The sequence below is a fragment of the Poromitra crassiceps genome (genome assembly GCF_964638095.1).
Source record: "Poromitra crassiceps genome assembly, chromosome: 5".
NCBI lineage: Eukaryota > Metazoa > Chordata > Actinopteri > Beryciformes > Melamphaidae > Poromitra > Poromitra crassiceps.
In genome coordinates this window covers 33,257,235-33,281,848 of record NC_139642.1, presented here as the reverse complement: position 1 = coordinate 33,281,848, position 24,614 = coordinate 33,257,235, and the positions used below count along the sequence as shown (strand labels likewise).

Genomic DNA, 24,614 nt, shown 5'->3' with positions numbered 1-24,614 from the left:
TATTGTGCAGCGTAGGCAAAAAGGTCTGGCCTCTTCCTGCTGTGCAGAAAACCACAGCAGTCACCTGAAGGAATACACTTCAATCCATTGCACAAAAGAATGTTAAAGCATACCACAATTTATTTTATTTACACGGTACCAAAAAGAGTAAAAAAGTAACCTTTGATCATCATCAGCAATGTCCTGCATAGTAGTCTTGTCTACTTGACAGGGTTCCTACTTCCTACACATTCCAGATCTTGATTTGTTTTGTCTGGTGTTCAATATGATGTATGCAGATAGACATCTTACTCCTGCTAGGTCATATCACAGTATAGATGATTGTTCTTCACAGCGACATATCAGAATATGTCCGATGATTGGCAGGGTTCCTACACAGTCTCCATTTTAAAATTCCATATTTTTCCCAGTTCTTGACTGGATTTGATTTTGGTGGGTATTTGATATTATATAATGCATGCTGACCGGCTGGGTAAGAGCATCCCTCTATCTGAACATCCTTCTTCACGTCAATAAAAACAGCTATAATTATGTGTGTATCAGACCTGAACCACAACATTTTCCATGATTTTCCAGACTTTATCAAATTTCCAAACTATTCAAGACCTGGAAATTATCAAATCAATTTGTTTTGCCAGACCTGCATGGGAACCCTGACTTAAAGTCCAAAGGCGCAGTCAGTTTTTTTCCCCCAATGCTAGCAGAGTTGGCTGTAGCTGGAGATGACTTGCTCTAGAGATGTAAAGCTGTCTAGAAAATCCTCCTCTGAGATCCCAAACTTGATGTACTGGTGGATATAGGCCCTGTGACATCAAGCAAAAATAATAGGGAATGGAGAATGAATGAAAGCCATATAAACCAGTAAAAGATGGTTTGTTTTACAGGAAAACCTCAGCGTAATTGACTGACCTGGAGGCAAACATATTCCAGGCTTTCCCCACCATGTTGTCCAGGGGTCTGAGCAGAGCCTGGCTGTTGCTGACCAGTGTGGCTGACTTCTCATACTTATTGAAAGGCACTGGGGATTTCCACAAGTCGAAAGCGTCTTCTGATGAGAGCCAGGAGGTGTAGAGGGCTGGCTCCTGGAAGCTGCCTGTGGACAGTACACAATTCACAGCATTTGGTTCTGCACAAATCTCAAATCATACCTGTCCCATAGCACCACCATGTGCTCCAATGTGTTAAGTCTTTCACAATCATTGACAAGCTTTGAGCAGAGAACTATGCACATGTAGACAACTGTGTGTCTACTCACTGGAAGAAAACTGCTCATTTGTCCGTGCCAGCAGGGAAAGGTGCCTTGCCAAAGAGCACTTTAGCAAGAATGGGGTTCAAACTAGGGTTTGGGGATTTGGGTTCTTGAAGGCTGATAGAGCAACACACTGAAACGCAGAGTGTTGCCTCATCTGTGTAATCAAAGGCCAATACTGATATTTTTAGACTGAAGTCGCTGACAGGTGATGTTTTGTATCGATAGTATGTTAAAATTTTCCTACAAGTGTTCAATGTTTCCTCCTGAATGTACTGTTGTCTCAGTGGAAAAGCCCCTGCACCAACATTTACACTATGTGACACTAAAACTCCATTGAAACCCTGGATAATGAAATCATTTTAGGTGGGCTAGTAGCTCCTTAAGGGTGGTACAGCCTATCTATGTTTTCCCCCCTTACAACCAGTATAATTCCAACATCTTTCTGACCCGTCTCTGCGCTGTAGACATCCTTCCCTCTCAGTATGAGCAGGTTGGCCAGAGAGCTGTTAAAGCTCTTGGTCCTCTCCGTGCCACCAGGATGGAGAGAAGGTGCCCGCACCTGCCAGTCGATACCTGAAACGGGACAAACAGAAGGACACTGAAAATGTGGGCATCACTGAAAGCTGTTTCAGGACTATGTGCTGAGCAGATTAACCCGTGTTCCTGCTGTCACCAGTACCACACGCATTGTAAAAAGTAACTCACTCCACTTTCCAATTGATTTTTATCATGTAATTCCTAATTGAGTGCTCCAAATTTCAGCTCAGAGTAACTCCTCTGTCCCTACTTCAATTAACTCCTTCAACTAAGTGCATTATGTTTTCAACTGAACTGAACTGAAATTGAACGTCAAACCCCCCCAAATCAGATTTTGATGTAACTTGCCTTCCTCCATCTTGGTGTTGGAGATGAGCATCTGGCGCAGGTGTTTGAGCAGCGCTGGCCAGCTGAAGGTGCTGTAGGCTATGGAGGAGCTGGCTATCTGAGGGATGGTGCATGCACTCAGCAGCTTGTATTCTGGGTGACATGCCAGGGTGCTCACCAGGTCACCTGGGAGACAGAGAGGACGACACATGTTAAAGAATAATGGTATATAATAATAATGGGCGTTGGGGTAGTGTAGCGGTAGATTCCCTGCCTACCAACACGAGGATCGCAGGTTCGCGCCCCCGTGTTACCTCCGGCTTGGTCAGGGCGTAAATACAGGCACGATTGGCTGTGTCTGCGTGTGGGAAACTGGATTAAGGGTATGTGTCTTAGTTGCTGCACTAGCGCCTCCTCAAGTCGGTCGGTGCGCCTGTTGGGGGAGAAGGGAACTGGCGGGAATAGCATGATCCTCCTCCCACGTGCTACGACGTGCCGTTGAAGCTCCCTGCTGTCAGGTGAAAAGAAGCGGCTGGCAACTGCGCATGTGTCGGAGGAAGCATGGTGCTAGTCTACGGCTCTCCGGGCAGATCGGCAGAGGGCGTGAAGCAGCGACCGGGGCAGCAGGGGGAATTGGCCAAGTACAATTGGGGAGAAATCAGAATAATAATAATAATGATAATGGTAAAGTGGTGCTGGTTTTTGTGTATGGTGTAGATAGAATGTAAGATTCAAGATTCAAGTGAGTGCCACATAACAGTACACAGCAGGGTTGGGGTCAATTCATGAATGAACTCATCAATTCCAATTCCAACTGGGGAACTGGAGTTAAAATAATAAATAAATGAACACTTGAAGGAAACAGAATTAGAATTTCAGGACATTTCTGTGTGAAATTCCATGATTGTGTGTGCGTGTGTGTTTTCTTACAACATATCAGAGATTACAAATAGTGATATATTCATATATATCATAACATAAAATATCAAAGGGTACCTTTCAGGTGGCATTTGATGCATAACATCATTGTAAATATACATACATTATAATTGAATGCATTTTATTTCTGCCTTTTATTTGATTCATAATGTTTATAGCGAGTGAAGACAAACTCTCTTAGAAGTGGAATTTTGTGGAACTTGTTGGATTCCAATTCTGTTTCCTCAGAGCTGGGTTCCAATTCCAACTCCAACTCCAGGCACTGATTTGGAATTCACATTCTTAATTCAATTCATAAATGTCCCCAACCCTACTACACAGCTGTGTATCAAAGGGTGAACTGATAGAAGTCTATGTTGCTGTCACTGTTGCTGTGATGGAGAAGAGGATTGTGTGTGTGTGTGTGTGTGTGTGTGTGTGTGTGTGCCTCTCTCACCCAGAGGGTTCCTGCTGTAGACTCCCTGGGAGCCGGTAGTGAGTGCGGGCTGCAGGACGCTGCCCAGCTGGTGGGCGATGACCTGGTTGACGTCACTGAAGGAGATGTGTTTGATGTTGAGCAGCTGAGCGCAGATCCTGTGCACCGTGTCGTTCTCGTGCACCAGGATGGCGTCCGACAGCTTGTAGAGGTGAGCCAGCGTCAGCACAGAATTGTAATTCTGGACTATCACCTGACAGGAGAAAGAAAGAAAGAAAGAAAGAGAAAAAACCTGAATCATCTGGCTGTCACAGAGAGATGACTCAGCTGTCACAGCATTTTGACGTCGGATGTATTGTGTCTTATGGAATATAAAACTGGTGTTTGACTTCTTAGATCCCAACAAGAATAGGAAAAAACAAAACAAATATAAAGTATACCAACAGCCAGCATTCATACTACTGGAGGTATCGGTTTTAGATTTTGATGAATCAGAAAATTGGGGAGAATAAATCTGTGTAATTTTGTCATCAAGATCACTTTTATAAATCACAACTTTGGCCTACATTTGAATAAAATAAAATTTGCAAAAGAGCTTTTATCTGACCACTGATTAATGTTAAAAGAACCAGTGCTGAGTTTGGTAGCCTTCTAGTTTGGCTGTCATTATTTTAATTACACTCTATAAATCCAAGTATATTAATCTATGTAATAATACTCAGCCTATTAACTGCAAGATATCACTCATATAAGCCGTTTTCACACATGCGCTTTTTACCGGTTATGTAATAACAACATCACACACTAGTGTTATTCAGTGGAGTGCAGTACAGTTGAGACCAGCCTCCACACCTCTCCTGTGCTGTAGGGCCAGGTGAGCTGGTTGAGGATGAAGGAGTTGGGGTAGATGTCTCTGAGACGCTGGGTGACGTAGGTGCCCACCCCGGACCCCGTGCCCCCCGCCACGCTCATCATGGCCATGATCCCGGCCAGTCTGTCACAGCGCTCCACCTCTCGCCTCACCAGCTCCTCCACCGCCTCTCCGTGACGAGGCCCGTGGACGCAGTACCTAGAGGCAGGCAAGAGGCAACAGCCATCTGTCAATATCACCTGAGTGACTCATCAGTTGTCTTTCCATTCATTTCTATTGGGAGATTACCGCTGTCCTGCTTATGTTCCTGGTCACACCCGATACACATGGTCACCAATATGTCTGTCACCTTGTCATTGTTAATCCCCACTTGGAAAATGACCTGATCAGCTGTCTGAAATGCATTTAGCAGTGTTTATACAACTGCAACAGCAGACTATTTTTGTTCTGCAGAGTGGAGCTTAATTAATGGAGCCAGCAGTGACTTCCCTTCATTATGGCTGATGTTTTTGTTGTAAAAAAAATTCTGTGGAAATAAAGGACAAAATGAAAGAATCCCTTACCCATTGGCCCAGTTGTTTCCAGAGCCTTGCTTCTGGCTGAAGTGGGATGTGTCTCCATACCTCCACCTGCCAGACTTTGCTGCCTTGCTCATGCTGTGGTTGATCACTTTAGGCTCCATGTCAATGAGCACTGCCCTGGCCACAAGGTCTGGTTATAAGACAAAACACACATGACATGACACAAACACAAACCAAACCAATTTCAATGTCGGAGAGTTCTGTGGGGGAGAAGCATGCATGCCTCCTCCTTACCTCCATCTGGTGTTTCATGGAAGAAGCGTTCAGTGCTGGATTCACTGTATGCTTTCCTCTGCCCCTCCTGTGCATCGTTGCAGATTATATCGAACAACTCCTGGCCCACTTGGTTACCGCACTGACCGAGCTGTACTGTCACGATGGACATTTTGCAGCCAGATGAAGAACAAGAAATGTACTCGTAAGTAAGATGACTATTTCTTATCGGTCTAACGTAAGTAAGAGCAGACTGAACTCTGCAGGCAAATTCACACCTCGAGTCAAGTTTGACATGATTGTGTTAATGTTTTGATGAAGCTCTGTGGCTCCGCCGGGTATCAACTATAGGTTTCCCGGTCAAACTTTCAAAATAAAAGTCTTTGTAGTTAACGTGAAAATTAGGAAGACTGTTGATGTTGTTTTAAACGTCCGTCACACATAAAATATAACGGGCACTTATGTGTCGCCTGGCAACCGCTTTGTTTGGCTCCTGTTCAACAACGTTACTGTTTTGCTAGTCAATTATAGGTAACGTTGTTGGCATAATCGAACATGTGGTTTCTTCCTGCAACAACCAAATCAGCGAGGTTACCGCCCCTTTTGTTCAGTGGAGCAGTGCGCATGCTCAGTGTAGTAGCCGGTTATGGCGGCGGTGTGTGTTTGTCCATGAGGTGGGGGACGCCAGCTATCCTTACGGTCCGAGAGAGAGCGATCTGAACGAAACGCTGCCATGGCGGGGGTGTTTGACATTGATTTGGATCAGCCGGAGGAAAATGTCTCCGATGATGAGATTGAGGAGGTACTTTAATAAACCGCGTCGGCTGTAATTACGAGAGTTTTCGCAGCAACTGTTCACCATAGCCATGCTAACGTTACATGCATAGTAACGTTAGCTAGCTTGGTAGCCTGCCAGTCAGTGTAGGCCTACTCCTCGGTTTGCAGCCGATGCGTTCAGGCCTTTTTTGACAGCAGCTAATGCTAATGCTAGCTCGCCACCGTTAGCTTGACAGCGACCATGACTGAGCTGTCACTTGCTACTAACGTTATATTATACGTTATATATATGTTAAGCTCACTGCTAAAATGCAACGCATGGCTAACGTCAAATGTCAAAAGCATTGCTGTCAATTTGGATTTATTGTGTAAGTTGTGCAGACAAGCCTTACTTGGCCAGAGCTGCTGCAGTGACAAATGGTCCTTGCTGGCGTGCAACAGTTTATTTTGGCAAGTCTGCTGCAGAGTGGAGCCCTATGAGAGATGTGTCACACAGAGCTCAAAATGCACTTAGTCCATACTTTAATACCATAACGTAACACATTATTTAAGTGACAGGTAAATACCGCTTCTTAAAAGAGTTGTCAACGGTTACGTCCCCACTGTCAGCTGTTATCTAACAAGAACTACAGTAATCCTGTAATGAATTAGACTAGACAAATATCTGTACCACAGACACCATAAGTCTCTGCATTAAAGTGATTTTTAATTTGGGCTGACAGCCTTTGGTACACATTCTGTTGCAAAATATCTTGCATGGTGTTGAAGTTCATGTGTCAACTGGGATTGGGCAACTAACTATTTAACTATATTACCTCACACAGCTCTTGGTTGTCAGTATCACATCACAACTGTTGCGTGAATGTGAAGCTGAACACCTTTATCAACATAGACAGTTAATTATAGAACAAGCAAGGTGCAATTTAGGCTAATCATGCCTGATGATGATAATAGCTGATTAGTCTTATCATGTCTGATAATATACAGTAGCAATATGTTCTTAAAACATTGCCACCTAAATGTGTGGTAGCTTTGACCCTCTGTTTTCACTCAATTGGACTCAGAGTTGAAATAAAGGCTTGTTTCATAATTCCATTGCTAAACTTATGTAGTTGACAGCATGTTTTTTCCATGACAGTTTCAAATATTGTAATATTAGAAACCAGTTATTTGCACATGAGTAAAAACAAAAGTGTGGTGTGCTTATGAGATCAAAAGCCTAGAGGCTTACAGAATAAAAACACCACAAAGAAAAACAGACCCTAATCTAATCCCAACAAACCATGTACAGCAGGCCAGGCATTTCCTCCACTGCAGTCTTCAGTAGAACACGACACAAGATTTGTGATTACTGGGTGTTTTCTTCTTTTTCTGCCAGGCTGAAATCATTGATTTCATGGACCAGTGCAGTGGCTTTGAGTTGTAAGTGTTCACGGCATTTCTCTTTTCCTCTATTCATGCATGAATTTGCAACCGACTCCCAAGTGTTTCTTGACTCTCTTGACTTTCAAAAAAGTCAGCTGTTGACATAATACATGTCTCTCCGCAGCAACATGGACGACTGTGAGAAGATCGAGATATCGGAGGACAATGTCAACCAAGGGACAGAAAACATCAGACCGGAGTGCTTTGAGCTCCTGCGGGTACTGGGGAAAGGTGGTTATGGAAAGGTACTTGTCGTACCCAAGAAGGCGCGAGCCTTGAGAAAGTACTCTTTAACCAGTCCCTCCAGGAAATTGTGATTTTGCGATCGCAATAATGAATGCAAATGCAACCAATCTTAATTGTTTTTGTTTCTGTAACGTAAAATACTGAATCACTTGAGTTGTAGTATCTCCTTCTCTTTATTTGACTAAAGCAAATGTCTTAATCAGTTTTCTCTCTGGTTAGGTTTTTCAGGTTCGAAAAGTCGTCGGAGCTGCTTCAGGCAAAATATTTGCCATGAAAGTTTTAAAGAAGGTACATTCCTCCCCCCCCCCCCGCCCCCAAGTCAGTATATAACTTATCAATCTTGCTCTTTATAGTTATACTATTGACTTGTACATTAGCAAGTAGGGATGCACCGATATGAAAATTTTGGCCGATGCCGATAACCGATATTAACATTGCTGTTATGGCCGATAACCGATATTTACCGATGTCGATATGATCTGTATAAAAACACATATAAAATGTTGTACATACTGAAAAACACATGTAAACACTGAATTTGAAAAAGTAATGCATTTCTTTATTTCAAAAACATTTGTAAAAGCCCATAAATCATAGATTTACTGCATTATTTCATCTCAATGTGAAGAATTTGGCTGATACCGATAACCGATATTAACATTGTAACATCGGACCGATACCGATATGTTAAAAAATGACTAACATCGGCCGATACCGATATGATTGCCGATATATCGTGCATCCCTATTAGCAAGCACACATTCATATGCAGTGGTGTACAGCTCCATTGAGTTTGTATTAACATAATAGCATGTTTGTTATTACAAATAAACGTAATGTTGCTTCTGTCTGCAAATATTGGCTGCCATTGAAGCAAGCGGTGGGGTACGATTTCACAGCTAGTTGGCAGTTTGCCATCTGTGCCGCTCTGCTGCAGCCTTGGCACTTAAAACACTACATCTCAGCCCATTAGATTCTGCTTGATATTCGCCCTGCTTCTGCTTGATTGGCTAAAATGACCCAAGGGACACATTGCACACCTGCTCAATTTCAGCCAATCACTTGCGATCATTACACTGCAAAGTGCCAGGCAATTATGTGCAGTTCTGCTGAGACAAAACCCTTGTAGTTTAGGATAGAAGCCAGATTAGACCACAGCGTTAACAGCCTGCTGCTTTTTAGTACAATTATGAGGTGTTTTATGGTAGTTGATGGCAATGTTTGTTTATTTTTGGATTTAATCCTTTTTCTAACCCGCTTGGCAGCGCATGAGTCCAGAAAAGAGATCAATAACCCAGTTTGCGAGTGACAATGGGCAACAGATTCTCAATCCCATGCATATATTTACACCCAACGTTTAGTTAGTGTCATAGAAATGTCAATGCTTCTCTGTCAGTTGTCTGGATTCTAATTGGATTCTACCATTTAAAATCCAAGGGCTTGTCACTGTCAGAGTAGTCTCGCTGGCCAGCCTCCTCTCCCTTCCGTGAGAGTCATCTGGCTGCAAGGAAACGGGCTACTGGGATAAGCCCTCCCTTGCCCTACAGCTGCTCCCCATTGGAGCGACTGTTTCAGTCGCGGCCGGATGTCCGCTCCCGGCTTATTACAAACTCTGTCATTGGCTCCGACCATGTCAATCAGAGCGGCTTCCGCTCCCTACTCCCTGTGTGTCGCTGTACTCCCAGTGCCCTGCCGCCTCAGTGAAAACAATAACGCTAACTAGCTAGCAAGCTAACGGCAGAAACCTACATGCTAGCTCGTTGCTACACGCTGAAAATGGAAACTATTTTCCAAGGGCACTGCCGCCAAGCGCCGCCCATCGCAATCCCTCAATGGAGACCTGCCCCACCAGACCCTTCTCATGGTAGGGAGGGAAGGCTGGCAGCGAGACTGCTGTCAGAGTTACAGACAGGCAGCTCTTCAGCTGCTGACAGACAGAAGCAGCTAGCCAACATGAACACTATCAGCAGCAGCCCGACCAACAAACCTCATCCAAAAAATGTGTCTGTGTATGGAGATGGAAAAGAAGCCGTCCTCGAAAATGTTAGAAGAAAAAAAGAGGGTTCGTGGAGAGCTGCAAGACTTGTAGGGACCGGCTACGTACAAATACACTCACTGTGATGTTCAGCCAATATAAATGTAATATAATTATCATTTTAAAGCATGTTTCAGTTTCATGCCCAAAATAATTAAGCTCCACCCCCGCCTCTCAAATATTGCATGGCGAAATATTTTTTGTTCCTTTTAGGACAAATAAGCAACTATTATTATGCAACCGGTAAAGCAACAGTACACCAGATGTTGCCTGGAAAACCTCGGTATCGGTTCTGGACACTGTCTCTCTTGCTGGGAGCTTTTTGCATCTACATTGTCTACTCTAAAAACAACCCAGTGATATCACCACCCTTAGTGGCGCACTGTCTGCCTCTTGACTCTTGTTGATGACGACTAATGATGTTTTTGTTGTTGTCGGGGGCAACCACCAGGCCATGATTGTACGCAACGCTAAGGACACAGCCCACACCAAGGCAGAGCGGAACATACTGGAAGAGGTGAAGCATCCCTTCATCGTGGATCTCATCTACGCCTTCCAGACGGGGGGCAAGCTGTACCTCATCCTGGAGTACCTGAGCGGTCAGTGCGCAGCAATCACACACTTAGTTAAGGGAAGACACACCTGCACAAATAGGCCTCTTGTGGCACTGGGTGCGCAACAAAACAGACTTTGTTACAGGAAGACACACCTGCACAAATAGGTCTGTTTTGGCATCATGTTCTTGTGTTGGCGAACCGGTGTCCTGAGGTCACCTTTGCTGCAATTGAATTGTCCTAAGTCGGTTAGCTACTGTTATGACGATGTCATGTTTACAACCACTTTAATGGTGGAAAAGTCAAGTATAACTTATATTATTAGATTAGATTTGTCTTTACCAGAGTCGGGAAAAGGAAGCTATCGCCAGTCATTTAGCATCGCACTATAGGCTGGCCCTGAGTCGGTCACCCGGCGTTGTGCTAACATAGTTAATGTAGTTAAGGCATAATCGATTGTCGAAAGTCGCCCAAGCACGTCCTACGACTTTCTCTCATCAAAGTCACTTTCCTAAACTATTTGGACATTTAAATTCATATGAAATTTGACATATAGATTGTTAGACATGTCCAAAGAAATGGCACAACCCTAGCTGGTGTTTGCTGAAATGGATATCCTCACAAAGTGCGTCAGACTGGATGTGACCGCCTCAGGACAATAGCAGCGGAGGGGGACCAACTTAGGACACAGTGAGGTTAATGCTGATTGGCCTGATGGAGGCACTAGAATTACAGGTCCCCATTTTATTATTATTAATTAATTAATACACAGGACAAGATGTTACTATCCCTTGTGCCAAAATCCGAGGAAAAACACATTTAGAAGCCCAATCCAGAATAAAACAAGCTAACAAGCTAACAAACTAATAAACAAGACACAAATCACCAGTTACCTACCCTAGCCAACAGCAGTATGAAGCATGTCATTGGGGTTTTCAAGTGGGCACCTTCCTTCACCGACGTTTCGTTAAGTTAGGCCCACGACACCTCAAGAAGGCTTAACGGTGTAATCCAGCGTCCTGGAAACACCCCCCTCCATGCTACCACCGCACAACTGCATATTACCTCACTATCTAAGCCTAGCTATCCAGGTCGGTTCGGTATGACATTCCTGACTACACCACCACTGTCAATGATTCAGCCCTGTTGATGCGGACCGTTAATCATGACCAACAACAAACAATCCCTAACTACACCACCACTGTCAATGATTCAGCCCTGTTGATGCGGACCGTTAATCATGACCAACAAACAATCCCTAACTACACCACCACCGTCAATGATTCAGCCCTGTTGATGCGGACCGTTAATCATGACCAACAACAAACAATCCCTAACTACACCACTACTGTCAATGATTCAGCCCTGTTGATGCGGACCGTTAATCATGACCAACAACAAACAATCAATCTGACCTTAGCGAGCTCCCCAGCTAGCATGTTTCCTCCTTATCCACAGCCATTCACTTGCTCGTTCTGCTGCCTGAGACATGTTGCTAACCGCAAGTTTCAGGCTCCGTCCCCGAATGCCCAACTCAGTTAGTAAGGCAATAACGGACTTTGCCACAAAACCACGGCAGCCCACCTCTACAGGCCGCACTCGAGCCCTCCAACCTTGCTGCTCTGCCTCTGCTGCCATTTCAGCATACCTAGCTTTCTTGCGCTCATAAGCCTCCTCAACTCGATCTTCCCACGGGACTGTGAGTTCGATAAAATAAACTCTCTTCTCTACCTCAGACCACAGTAACAAGTCCGGACGTAGCCGGGTGCTAACTATATATGCTGGGATGACTAGCTGTTCATTCAAGTCAACCCTCATTTCCCAGGCTCCACCTACACTTAGCTGCCCTAACTTGTGCCTGACCTTAATTGGTCTAATCTTTTCTCCCTCACGTACAAATTTGATCTGTCTAGTCTCTTTGCTAGCAACTAGAGAATTTACTTCTAGCCGCTTTTCCTCAACTGCAGCTGCCAAACATTTCAACACCTGGTTGTGACGCCAGGTGTATCGCCCCTGGGAGAGACTGACCTTACACCCTGACAGTATATGCCTCAATGTACATACACTAGAACACAACGGGCAGGCACCATCCTCGCCCAACCACTGATTTAAGTTCTGGGGAGATGGCAGCACATCATAAGTAGCCCCTAGAATAAATCTAATTCTGCTGGCCTCCATGCTCCACAACTCTCTCCACTTCAACTTTCTCTTCTCTACACTCTCCCAGTTCACCCACTGTCCTTGCTTTACCTGCGACACTGCCTTAGTACATCTTACTGCCTCCTCTTGCCTATGTACTTCTTCAACTACCATCTTCCTCTTTTCTATTACTGATGCCTTGTTCCACACAGGTTTCCCTATGCACAACCCTAAGCCTCCACGCCCATGCTGCACCTGACCTATGATATCCCTGTGTCTAAGAGCTGACTGTGCTTGCTGTACTGCCTCCTTTGGGTTCCACTTCCTCCCTGTTTTAACTGTGGCCGCTACACTCCTAACCACTGGATCCTTTGACTGAGTCAGAGTCATTTCCAGTCTAACCTTAGCACACTTGAACTCCTCTGTCAGGCTAGATAATGGCAATTCCAATATGCCTTTCCCATATAAGGCTACACTGCTTAGGCAGCGTGGGACTCCGAGCCATTTTCTAATGAATGAGTTAATCATCCTTTCTAGCTTTTCTACCTTTGAAAGGGGAACCTCATACACTGTCAGTGGCCACATCAACCGAGGCAACAATCCAAACTGCAAACACCACAACTTTAACTTTCCTGGGAGCCCTGACTTGTCTATACTTGAAATACCTTGAATCATTTCCTGCCTCACCTCCTCAAACTGTCCCTTATCACTGAGACTTGCATCATACCATCTTCCCAAACTCTTGACTGGTTTCTCTAACACTGTAGGCACCACCTCATCATTTATAACAAACTTCTTACCTACTACCCTCCCTTTAATGATTGAAATACTCCTTGACTTACTTGGCTTCACTTTCATTCTAGCCCACTGCAGATTACTATTTAACTTATCCAACAATCTGCTAGTACATGGAGCGGTTGACGTCATAGTCGTCATGTCATCCATGTATGCCCTAATTGGAGGGAGCCGCAGCCCTCCCTGCAGCCTTTCTCCACCCACTACCCATTTTGAAGCCCTAATAATGATCTCCATTGCCATGGTAAAAGCTAATGGGGAAATTGTACACCCTGCCATAATGCCTATCTCCAGCTGCTGCCAAGCTGTAGTGTACTCTGCTGTGGTAAAGCAGAGTTGAATATCTAAGAAGTAGGCTTTAACTAAGCTCTTTATACTACCTGGCACTCTAAAGAAATCAAAGGCCTCCCATAACAGACTATGCGGCACTGACCCAAAAGCATTAGCCAGGTCCAAGAATACTACATGCAGGTCTCTCTTCTCACGCCTAGCTGACTGGATTTGGTGCCAGATCATGCTGGTGTGCTCTAAGCACCCGGAGAAGCCGGGAATTCCAGCCTTTTGCACCGAAGTATCTATTAGCCTATTCTTTTCTAGATAACTAGACAGCCTCTGTGCCACAACACTAAAGAAAACCTTCCCTTCAACATTAAGTAGACTGATAGGTCTAAACTGACTTATCTCTAACGAGTCCCTTTCTTTAGGAATGAAGATTCCCCCTGCTCTACGCCACGCCTTAGGAATAACCTGCTTCTTCCAGACTACCTTCATCAGCTTCCATAGAAACTGCAACACATCTGGAGCACTCTTATACAGCCGGTAGGGGACTCCATTAGGACCCGGGGCTGAAGAGGCCCTTGCACGTCTCACTACTTCTTGAACTTCTTTCCACCTTGGTGGGCTATCATCACACTGGCTCTCTATTTCACCAATAGGTGGAATATCAGCTGGGACTGTCATCTCTCTAAACCTTTCCCTATCTTTGTGAACCTCCTCCAAATATTCCTCAAGCTTCTGCTTAGGTACCATAAGGCTACCATTCTTTTCCTTACTAAACAATGACTTCACAAATCTAAATGGATCCTTATAGAATGCTATTCTAGCTCTCTCTTTCTTTTTCCTATTTTTCCTAATGCTCTCTGCTCTTCTTAAAACTGCCAACCGATCCCTCACATCTGACTGCAAGCAATCAATGCCTTCCTTCTCAACCTCTGTAGCTTTCCTCCACTGCCTCTTAAGCTGTCTTCTCTCCTGGATAAGTCTATCTATCTCTTGTTGGCGCCTAGATTTAACTACCTCACCCTCTAGTTTCTTCCTTTTCTCAAAGACGCCAAACCTTTCCTTACCATAATCATAAATACAATCTCCCATTTTCTCCAACTTACTCTCAGCAGTTCCTTTAAGCTTCTCTAACATCCTAACCAAATCACTATTGATATCTTCCCACTTCCTACTTTCCGCTGCACCTGGCCACTTAACTCTAGGCTTCTGACCGCTAATCTTCTCCCTTTTTGGCTGGCTGGCCTCTCTGCTTTCCTCGGTGCTAGGACCTGCCTCAACATCAGGGGTGCTGATGTCCTGCGAGCTGTGGGTTACTTCCTGTCGCTGGACTTCACCCGACTGACTTGATAAACTTCTTAAGAAATAATTATCAATGCGGGGTCCCTGTGTTCCCTCTACCAAGCACCTCTTCCTGCCTTGATGGATTCTAAGGCCCCTCAAAGTTGTTACCTTCTGCCAGCCACACAAGCAAACCTGACGCTTCTTTCCATCTACATCTGAACTAGTGGCTTCCACTGACATGTTTTCCCTACTCATAGTCAAGTCCGTTCCAGAGTCAATAACCGTGTCAACCATAGGTGAGTCATCTTCCGCCCCCGCTCTCGCAGACTCTAGGGGTGTTTTTTCATAATTCTGTTTCGTAGCAAGTTTGGGTGTAACCAATGGCCTATTGGCCTTGGCTACTGCCACAATGAGCAGCTAACCCATTGCAGCCCCGATGGGGTCTAATCCCTCCTGTCAGCTGTCTTTCCATGCTGTCACTAGGTCTTTCCCTAGTTGTCAGCTGCACTATTCACAACAGTCACTAGCCTAAGCTAGCTTTAGTATTAATTAATACACAGGACAAGATGTTACTATCCCTTGTGCCAAAATCCGAGGAAAAACACATTTAGAAGCCCAATCCAGAATAAAACAAGCTAACAAGCTAACAAACTAATAAACAAGACACAAATCACCAGTTACCTACCCTAGCCAACAGCAGTATGAAGCATGTCATTGGGGTTTTCAAGTGGGCACCTTCCTTCACCGACGTTTCGTTAAGTTAGGCCCACGACACCTCAAGAAGGCTTAACGGTGTAATCCAGCGTCCTGGAAACACCCCCCTCCATGCTACCACCGCACAACTGCATATTACCTCACTATCTAAGCCTAGCTATCCAGGTCGGTTCGGTATGACATTCCTGACTACACCACCACTGTCAATGATTCAGCCCTGTTGATGCGGACCGTTAATCATGACCAACAACAAACAATCCATAACTACACCACCACTGTCAATGATTCAGCCCTGTTGATGCGGACCGTTAATCATGACCAACAAACAATCCCTAACTACACCACCACCGTCAATGATTCAGCCCTGTTGATGCGGACCGTTAATCATGACCAACAACAAACAATCCCTAACTACACCACTACTGTCAATGATTCAGCCCTGTTGATGCGGACCGTTAATCATGACCAACAACAAACAATCAATCTGACCTTAGCGAGCTCCCCAGCTAGCATGTTTCCTCCTTATCCACAGCCATTCACTTGCTCGTTCTGCTGCCTGAGACATGTTGCTAACCGCAAGTTTCAGGCTCCGTCCCCGAATGCCCAACTCAGTTAGTAAGGCAATAACGGACTTTGCCACAAAACCACGGCAGCCCACCTCTACAGGCCGCACTCGAGCCCTCCAACCTTGCTGCTCTGCCTCTGCTGCCATTTCAGCATACCTAGCTTTCTTGCGCTCATAAGCCTCCTCAACTTATAAACTATACAAAGGCCTTAACTCCTCCACTGTTCAGCCCGATTGACGCAAAAGTTGCGACACAAATCCAGCTCCTTGCAAATGACACTGATTGGTGTAATCAATGGGACCAAAGGCATTAGTGAGATGCGTCATGCCAACGAGTTTAGTCAGAACTCTTATCGGCAACATCTGAGCTATGACACACACATGAATCCACTGAGAAAGACTACAAGCAATGGGTCACATCACTTTATATGATCAGACCAAACAATGACTGTACACTCCCCCCCCTCTCGCTCGCTCGCTCTCTCTCTCTCACACACACACACACACACACACACACACACACACACACACACACACACACACACACACACACACCTATATCTTCCTCAGCATGTCTCTTACTCACACACACTACTCACAAAAAGACAACAAGATGGATGGCCAGCTATTCTTTCCACCTCACCTCCTGAGATTCTGTCTCACTCTCGAAACTTTAGACATTAAAGGGATACACCACTTTTTTGGAAGTTTAGCTCATTTGCCACATCCTCCCCACATAACCAAGATACACCATGCCTTACCGGCACTGTCCGCTCAGTTTACAGTGAGCTGCAGTCGTGAGGTTAGTAATTATCGCCATAGAATGGAGGCTAATGGTACAGCTGTTAAAAACCTGCCAAAACACACATCTCACGGCGCCAAAATACACGTTGTGCTTCGGGTACTCACCACACAATGAAATATTAATCCAAAATGCACATAATTGGTCTTTTTGGAAGGAAAAGAGGTAGCCGGCACTACTTTCCAAACATGGCCGCCGACCTCTTTTCCTTCCAAAAAGACATTTATTTATTGTTTCTCAATACAGATAGGGAATTGTAGGCTCTCGTAGTTTACAGGTCTTACTTGGGAAGGTTTCTCAATTTCTTCCCCCCATTCCTTCCCTTTTCCCTTCAAACAGCATTAAGCTACACTACCGTTTGGAGGGTCCAGTTAATTAGTCATGTGCTGTTTACCAGGGGGAAGATTCAGAAAGGAATTTGCACAGTAAATATTTGGACATTTATTGGGTTGAGTGTTCTGTCAGGGGGGCCAGCGGCTGCTAGAGTTTATAAAAGAAGGCTTGTGACCGCAAAGAGCGGCTCGGGGAAACTGAATGAGAATCACGCTCACCTCCCTCAAGATCTAGAAGATGAGCTCCAAAAATACATCTTCAAAGAGAGTTTAGGGTCGGCTATAGAACATGGAGCTGGAAGGGATTCTGTGACTTGCTCAAGGACACTTCAGCGGGGCTCAAACCTGGACACCCCCGTTAGTTCAAGTTCTGTGTATGTGTGGCGTCCATATGAACAGCATAGCATAAAGCGAAACATGTGTTGACTTGTGCAGGAGGAGAGCTTTTCATGCAGCTGGAGAGGGAGGGCATCTTCATGGAAGACACAGCCTGGTGAGCACGACTGCACCTGTGACACATTTTGGGTCAGAACCGTAAGTTGAAGAAACATTCTCTGGTCTCTGGGCCTGAGATTGACTGGGTTTGAGATGTATTCTTTTTGTCTGTAGTTTTTACCTGGCAGAGATCTCCATGGCTCTGGGCCACCTGCACCAGAAGGGCATCATCTACAGAGACCTGAAGCCTGAGAACATCATGCTCAACAACCAAGGTGTGTGTATGTGCACGGCTGTGCGCGCGCGCGCGCGTGTGTGTGTGTTTGTGTGTACTGTGTAGTGTTAAAGTTGTGTGAGTGTGAACGGTCTAAGTTTTAAAATGTGTGAATTTAGTAAAAAGTGCAGCCTGGAAAGTATGCTAAAGTGAGTTGTGACATCACACACTCTAGGCTGGCTCCATAGGCTGTAGCAAGCTTGCTGAACTGTTATTGGAGCACAGAACAAAAAGGGGTGGGATTTAGGAAATGTAATTTGGCCCATGTTTGAAGGGGGTGTGCATGTATGGTTGTTCATTATGGATGGGACAATATATACAAATTCAATACAATGCAATACAAAAATGTGATCATATTTATCGTGGGACAGAAAAAATAATTGCAATATGGGCTCTATTTCATTAGTAGTAATCACAAATTAGATGGATTGACCATCTCAGTTTCACAAGGCCTCCATCCAAAGTATATTATTTGCACTAATATCATTTATGTTTACATTCTAGCAAGACAATGCTAGAAAGATTTGTGAATCCAAATAAGACTTTGTTCTCATTTAACTTTTATTTGTTATATCGGCTTGTATTGAATCGTGAACCCGTATAGAATTGTGTTGTGAGATGCTAATATCGTCCCATCCCTAGTGTTCAGCGACCCATGTGAACTCTGGATCTGGGTCAGTCTGGCAGCAAAATAGCCGTGCACACTGCATGAATCGCAGTTCCCCGTATGTTTACAGTAAATGTACAGTAAATGTGCCACAAGGTGGTGTGAGAATACAAAATGACACTGTACTGTTTTCCTCCCAGGCCACGTAAAGCTGACAGACTTTGGACTGTGTAAAGAGTCCATTCACGATGGCACAGTCACCCACACCTTCTGTGGGACCATAGAGTACATGTAAGTGACGATCTGTCCCCTTCTCCATCACTCCTCGTACACTCACAATCACACACTCTGTTACACTGAGTCAAACGACAACAACAACAACCTCCACATGATATCTTCACCGATGCACGGCTATTGTTGCAGGGCCCCAGAGATCTTGATGAGGAGCGGACACAACAGAGCAGTGGACTGGTGGAGTCTTGGAGCTCTGATGTACGACATGCTCACAGGAGCGGTGAGTTGCAAAAACATTAGAAACATGAAAACAGCTTTCCACTTACCTCTGTCTGGTTATGCTATAATGAATTTGTAATATACCTCGGCTATGAATCAGGAGATTTAATTTTTTTTTCTTTCTCCAATTCAGCCGCCGTTCACCGGCGAAAACAGAAAAAAGACCATTGACAAGATCTTGAAGTGCAAGCTCAACCTCCCTCCCTACCTCACACAAGAAGCCAGAGATCTCCTGAAGCGGGTAGCTCCTGTTTTGTTTTGTAACTCGTGTCCCATCAGGGTGTTATTCCAAATAAGTGTGTGAAATTGTTGTGTAAGTATTCTTCTGACATTTCACTGCTGGGTGTGCAGTTGCTGAAGAGAAACGCCTCGTCACGGCTGGGAGCGGGGGCAGGGGACGCCACAGAGGTGCAGGTGAGAACGGGCAGTGATCCATTAGACCGGCTCCTATGGTCAAGGAAGAATCACTAAGCACTAGAAAACATATTATATTATATATTTATATCAGTTCTTAAAGGAACACTCCGCCCATTTTCAACCAGCTTTGTATCATTAGAACATCAGTAGTATATCAGAAAACTGTAAACGGTTTTGAAGTCTGTCATTTAATTTGACAGTTATTGAGTGTTAAAGTGTGGACCAGTGACATCACTGGTCCACACTTTAACACACTAACTCAAATTAATAATTCATTAACTCAAATCAACTCTCAATAACTGTCAAACTAGATGAATGATGAATAGTTTGCCAGTTATTGAGAGTTGATTTGAGTTAATGAGTTATTAATTTGAGTTAGTGTGGACCAGTGATGTCACTGGTCCACACTTAACACTCAATAACTGTCAAATTAAATGACAGACTTCAAAACCGTTTACAGTTTTCTGATATACTACTGATGTTCTAATGATACAAAGCTGGTTGAAAATGGGCGGAGTGTTCCTTTAAGCAAGGGACCCCTCCCAGGACACATTCATAAACACCCTTTGCATTCCCATAAATTGGAAAAAGCGGTCTCCACATGAGTTGGAGTTGATGTAAAGGTTTGCACAGCCCTACTACATGTAGATGTCACAGTTCATGGCACACTGTCTGTACACAGGCTCATCCCTTCTTTCGACACATCAACTGGGAGGATCTGCTGGCTCGGAAAGTAGAGCCTCCCTTCAAGCCTTTCCTGGTGAGTAGACTGGAGAGCAGACCGGGAGTTACGCTAAATTCAATACTATTATAACTTCTCCATCCTGTAGTTTCAGGTGGGAAATGTGACAATGTTAAAACAAAAAACAAAACTTTTGATATACATGTGTATAGCATTGAATTAAATGTTCCAGGAATGATATTGGATCCCTGGACTTTTGAGAATGAAGCTGCTTTTGCTGTGTTGATCCTACACTCCTACTACATCCACAGTGGAAAGAAGCATGTACTTGACCTACTCTTGTTTCATTTTGCTTCAAAATGTTATTTTGAAATTTGCACTTTCCATTGCCCTAATCAATCGAGTAGATTTGAGTAATTGAATCCAGGTCTTCTCCTGTTTCAGCCCCACACCTTGTTAGCTGACACAGCTGCTCATGTTTCTGCACCTCACTGGTGTTTGTCTCCTCTCCATCTTTGTAGCAATCAGCTGAAGACGTGAGTCAGTTTGACTCGAAATTCACGAGCCAGACGCCGGTGGACAGCCCAGATGACTCGACCCTCAGTGAGAGTGCCAATCAAGCCTTCCTGGTAACATTGCACGCTCTCTCTTTCTCTCCCTCCCTCCCTCTGCCTCTCCCTCCCTCCCTCTGCCTCTCCCTCCCTCCCCCCCCACATCTCTTTCTCCCTCCCTCTGCCCCCCCCCCCCCCCCACATCTCTTTCTCTCTGCCTCTCCCTCCCTCCCTCCCCCCACATCTCTTTCTCCCTCCCTCCCCCTTCCCCCCCCCCACACCTCTTTCTCCCTCCCTCTGCCTCTCCCTCCCACATTTTATTATGCCTCCGCCGGCGATAGCCAGGCCGGAGGCATTATGGATCCAGGTTGTCCGTCCGTCCGACCGATGTTCGTTAACGCGATATCTGAGGAACGCCTTGACGGAATTTAATCAAATTTGCCTCAAACATCCACTTAGACTCAAGGATGATCTGATTAGATTTTGGTGGTCAAAGGTCAAGGTCACTGTGACCTCTCGAACACCATTTTCAAGCTTGTTAATGCGATATCTCAGGAATGCCTTGACGGAATTTAATCAAATTTACCTCAAACATCGACTTGGACTCAAGGATGAACTGATTAGATTTTGATGGTTAAAGGCAAAGTTCAAGGTCACTGTGACCTCACACACCCAATTTCCAAGCTCTGTAACGCAACATCTCAGGAGTGCTTTGACGGAATTTCTTCCAATTTGCCTCAAATGGCGATTTGGACTCAAGAATGAACTAATGGCGGAGGCATAAATCCGCGGTGGGGTTGTTCTAGTTTTAAGTTTGATAGCTCATTGATATTTCAAATGGGCCTTGTCTTTTGTTTTGACCACTATTGATCAAGGACTCTCACACTCACACAGCTATTTTACAGAGGAGGCTAGCTAGAGGAAAGCATTGAGCACTGCATGCTTCTTTCCATGCAAGTAAAATCATTCAGTCGTTTATCAACATGCACTCTAATGAACGTATTTAGACCAAATATATATAGATTTTTTTTTGTAGTTTTCTTGTAGTATTTATTCACTATACAACATGATCCACACCTCAGAAGCATTAATAGTTTCAGGTAATCTAATTCTCACCCAGTCGCTTAATGTAAAAGCAAACTGGTTTGACCAAAAATGTACAGTAAGCATCTTTGTTAGTTGAGCAGTTTTATAACAATTGTATTTCATCAGCATTAAGCCTATATAAGTTGTAGAATCCAATAATTGTATGATATATAATTAGAAGACTATTATCTTCAGGTTATGTTCAAGTTCAAAGACAACTCTGATGTCACACTAATACCTAAGAAGCTTATATTGTATCACAGAGCAGCACATTACACAAATATGAATAACAACAGAAACAAGTCAGTCAGTTTTAAACTTCCACAAAAATATCATGCCTGCTTTTTGGGAGCAACAACTGTGTAATTCACACACGTTGCATTCTGTGACCTTAGCAGATCTGTAGCCAGTTAGAATTCAATTGCGCTGCTTCTCCTTACTCAATAGTTTGTTTTCCCCCTCGCCGGCTCCGCCCACAACCTGCCTCTCATGTGTGACTGTGCTCCAGCTGTAACCTGTTTCTCCTTTGTGTCCTCCCTGTAGGGTTTCACATATGTTGCTCCGTCAGTCCTGGAACACATCAAAGAGAAGTTCCCTTTTGAGCCAAAAATCCGCTCACCTCGGCGGTTTGTGGGTAGCCCAAGAACACCTCTCAGGTAGGTCAGCACGCCCCCGACAGGCTCCTAAGAAGCTAATGTGTCTGTGGTTAACAGACGGGGTAATGGTCAAGACTCTTGATGGGCTAGGACGTTATGATTATGTCATGATCCGTTTTGCTTCATATGGGTTGCTACGTGTGAGTGTTCACGATTTAATACAACCAGGGTACCATGATACGGTAATAAATAATGATGACAAAAACTGTGTAGAATGATGTTTCTGAGCCTCAAATATTTCTAGCAATGGTTACTGACTTGCTAGAAAGTAAACAACAATTTAAAAATTACAAAGTACAAATTATAAAATTTAAATGGAGAGCTTATGAAACTGTGATGGTCAAGCGGTCTCATTTGTGATTACCACAGCAGAATATGTAGCTAATATTGCGATTCATTTTTCTGCCCCACCATACGCATCGCCACATTTTTGCATCGCAATCGCAACATACTGTATATTGAAATGCCACATTGTTCATTGTTGCAAACTTGTAACAACACAATCCTCCTTGCAGCCCGGTGAAGTTCTCAGGGGAGTGCTGGGCCCGGAGCCCCCTGGTCCCCGGCGGAGGAGCCGGACTCCCCCAGTCTCCCCAGGAGCAGGCCATGGAGCTGTCCACCCCGGAGCACATGGACATAACGAGCAACTCTGAGGCGTCGGCCCCGCTGCCCATCCGCCAGCCGGCTGGGCTCAGCCCGGGCCGGATGAAGCAGCAGACCTATCCCGTCGTGGCCAAACGGCCCGAACATCTACGTATGAACCTATGACCCACTGCGCCCCTTTAGGAGAGTTTATTTCTTGACTTTCTTTATTTTTTCTTTGTTGATATTTCTCTTTTTTTAAGGGGGGGAAAGCAAAAAGAAATGGACGCTAGAGACAATGAAATTCTGAAATTGCACATCAACACACAACATATGCCGTCACTACCTGGGGCTTGTGTGTGGGTCGGGACGCGAGTGCTACTGACCTCACCGCCACTTCTCCACCACCACCACCTCGTCTTCAGATCCTCAACCCTGCTGAACCAGACTGGACATCCTTTAGGAACCACAGCCTTCGGATGACGGCGTCATACCATGAAATCAAAGGCGTCGGCGATCGTGTATCACAGAGTATGCAACCGATTTTCACTGAAATGCAGTCAGTCTACTGTACCAGACGACATCCAAAGTGCTTTGTGCTGTGTGAATGAACGCCAATGAGGAAATTGCTTCCATTTAACGGTTGGGAGATTTTGACTGTCAACGAAAAAAATGCTTCCTGGCTCTGAACGAAATCATATGAATTATTTGAAAGAAAGAAAAAAATCTGAATTGGGAGCAGCTGACAAGCAGAGCTTCTGGTATTGAATATAGCTTTATGTCTTACAATGTTTTACAAAATGGGTGCATCAACTATGCTATAAATTGCTGAATCAGTGGGAGCCTAAATAAAAACAAACAGATGTTGGCTTTTTACATTCTCTCAGTATTGGTGTTCTAGATGACTTGTTGAATGGCTTATTTGATGTGGGATCCATCCTTCAATGATCTGCTCCTCAGGCATATTATTGGATGGGATTTATCAGTGGATCAGTTGACATCACCAGACATAATTCAGCTTGATATGATGTCGAAGCTAAATATCAGTGTGACTCACTGCGCCACGACACTGACATCAAACCGATCTCAGTTGGTGCTGTTCTGACCCAGGAGGCTGTGAGCCAGATGAGTGAATATGGCATGCCTTCGTCACATTTCGCAGTAGCGGCGGGACATTGGATCCCGTCTGATTGCTGGAGTAAAACTCAAAGTGGAGATTGTGTGTAAAGATTGATCTGGATGTAATCCTGGTCACAAGGGAGTTCTACTGCCAAGAAGTCCCTAGGAATGGCTCCTGTACTGCTCAGAACACTCAGCTGCCCGCATCAACCTTAAACTGTTTAGGTGGGGAATTTTAGAATTCCTCAAATGCAAGGAAAATTAAATAAATGCATAAAAATATTGAGTGCATCTTGTGTTTTGTCTCCAATTTACAATCATCGATATTGACAGTCCATGTTCAACAGAAACAACCAAAAAGACAAGTGTGCATATTATGTTTTATTACATATGATTCGTTTCAAATCTCGACAATATTCCATCCTGCAAATATTGGTATAAAAGTTCCTCATCGGAACATTATACAGCACAGCTGCTAGCATATTTACATTTCTCACTACGGTCACCCTGTGCTATGTGTTTCTCTCGAAAAGCAATTTGGGATTTAGACTTTGGGGTCAGTAAACAAAAACTGCAGGTTGAAAAAGAAATGGGCCTATTGACTAATTCT

General features: G+C 44.4%; 2 protein-coding genes across 2 annotated transcripts; one reads left to right on the top strand and one right to left on the bottom strand.

The window, feature by feature from the left end:
• Positions 1-189: 189 nt before the first annotated feature.
• Positions 190-5,399, bottom strand: tubd1 (tubulin, delta 1). The gene is made up of 8 exons (XM_083637028.1): positions 5,157-5,399; positions 4,905-5,052; positions 4,323-4,539; positions 3,492-3,723; positions 2,138-2,302; positions 1,700-1,825; positions 910-1,093; positions 190-803 (listed from the first exon to the last, which is right to left on the bottom strand). Exons 1-8 carry the CDS (start codon positions 5,305-5,307, stop codon positions 698-700), a joined length of 1,329 nt encoding a protein of 442 aa, XP_083493154.1. The 5' UTR covers positions 5,308-5,399; the 3' UTR covers positions 190-697.
• Positions 5,400-5,795: 396 nt separating this feature from the next.
• rps6kb1b (ribosomal protein S6 kinase b, polypeptide 1b) lies at positions 5,796-24,279 on the top strand. Its single transcript, XM_083636358.1, has 15 exons — positions 5,796-5,937; positions 7,291-7,334; positions 7,462-7,582; positions 7,803-7,871; positions 10,070-10,217; positions 17,518-17,575; positions 17,692-17,792; positions 18,599-18,689; positions 18,822-18,912; positions 19,045-19,152; positions 19,263-19,325; positions 20,011-20,088; positions 20,532-20,639; positions 22,191-22,303; positions 22,819-24,279. Exons 1-15 carry the CDS (start codon positions 5,869-5,871, stop codon positions 23,069-23,071), a joined length of 1,515 nt encoding a protein of 504 aa, XP_083492484.1. The 5' UTR covers positions 5,796-5,868; the 3' UTR covers positions 23,072-24,279.
• Positions 24,280-24,614: the final 335 nt, after the last annotated feature.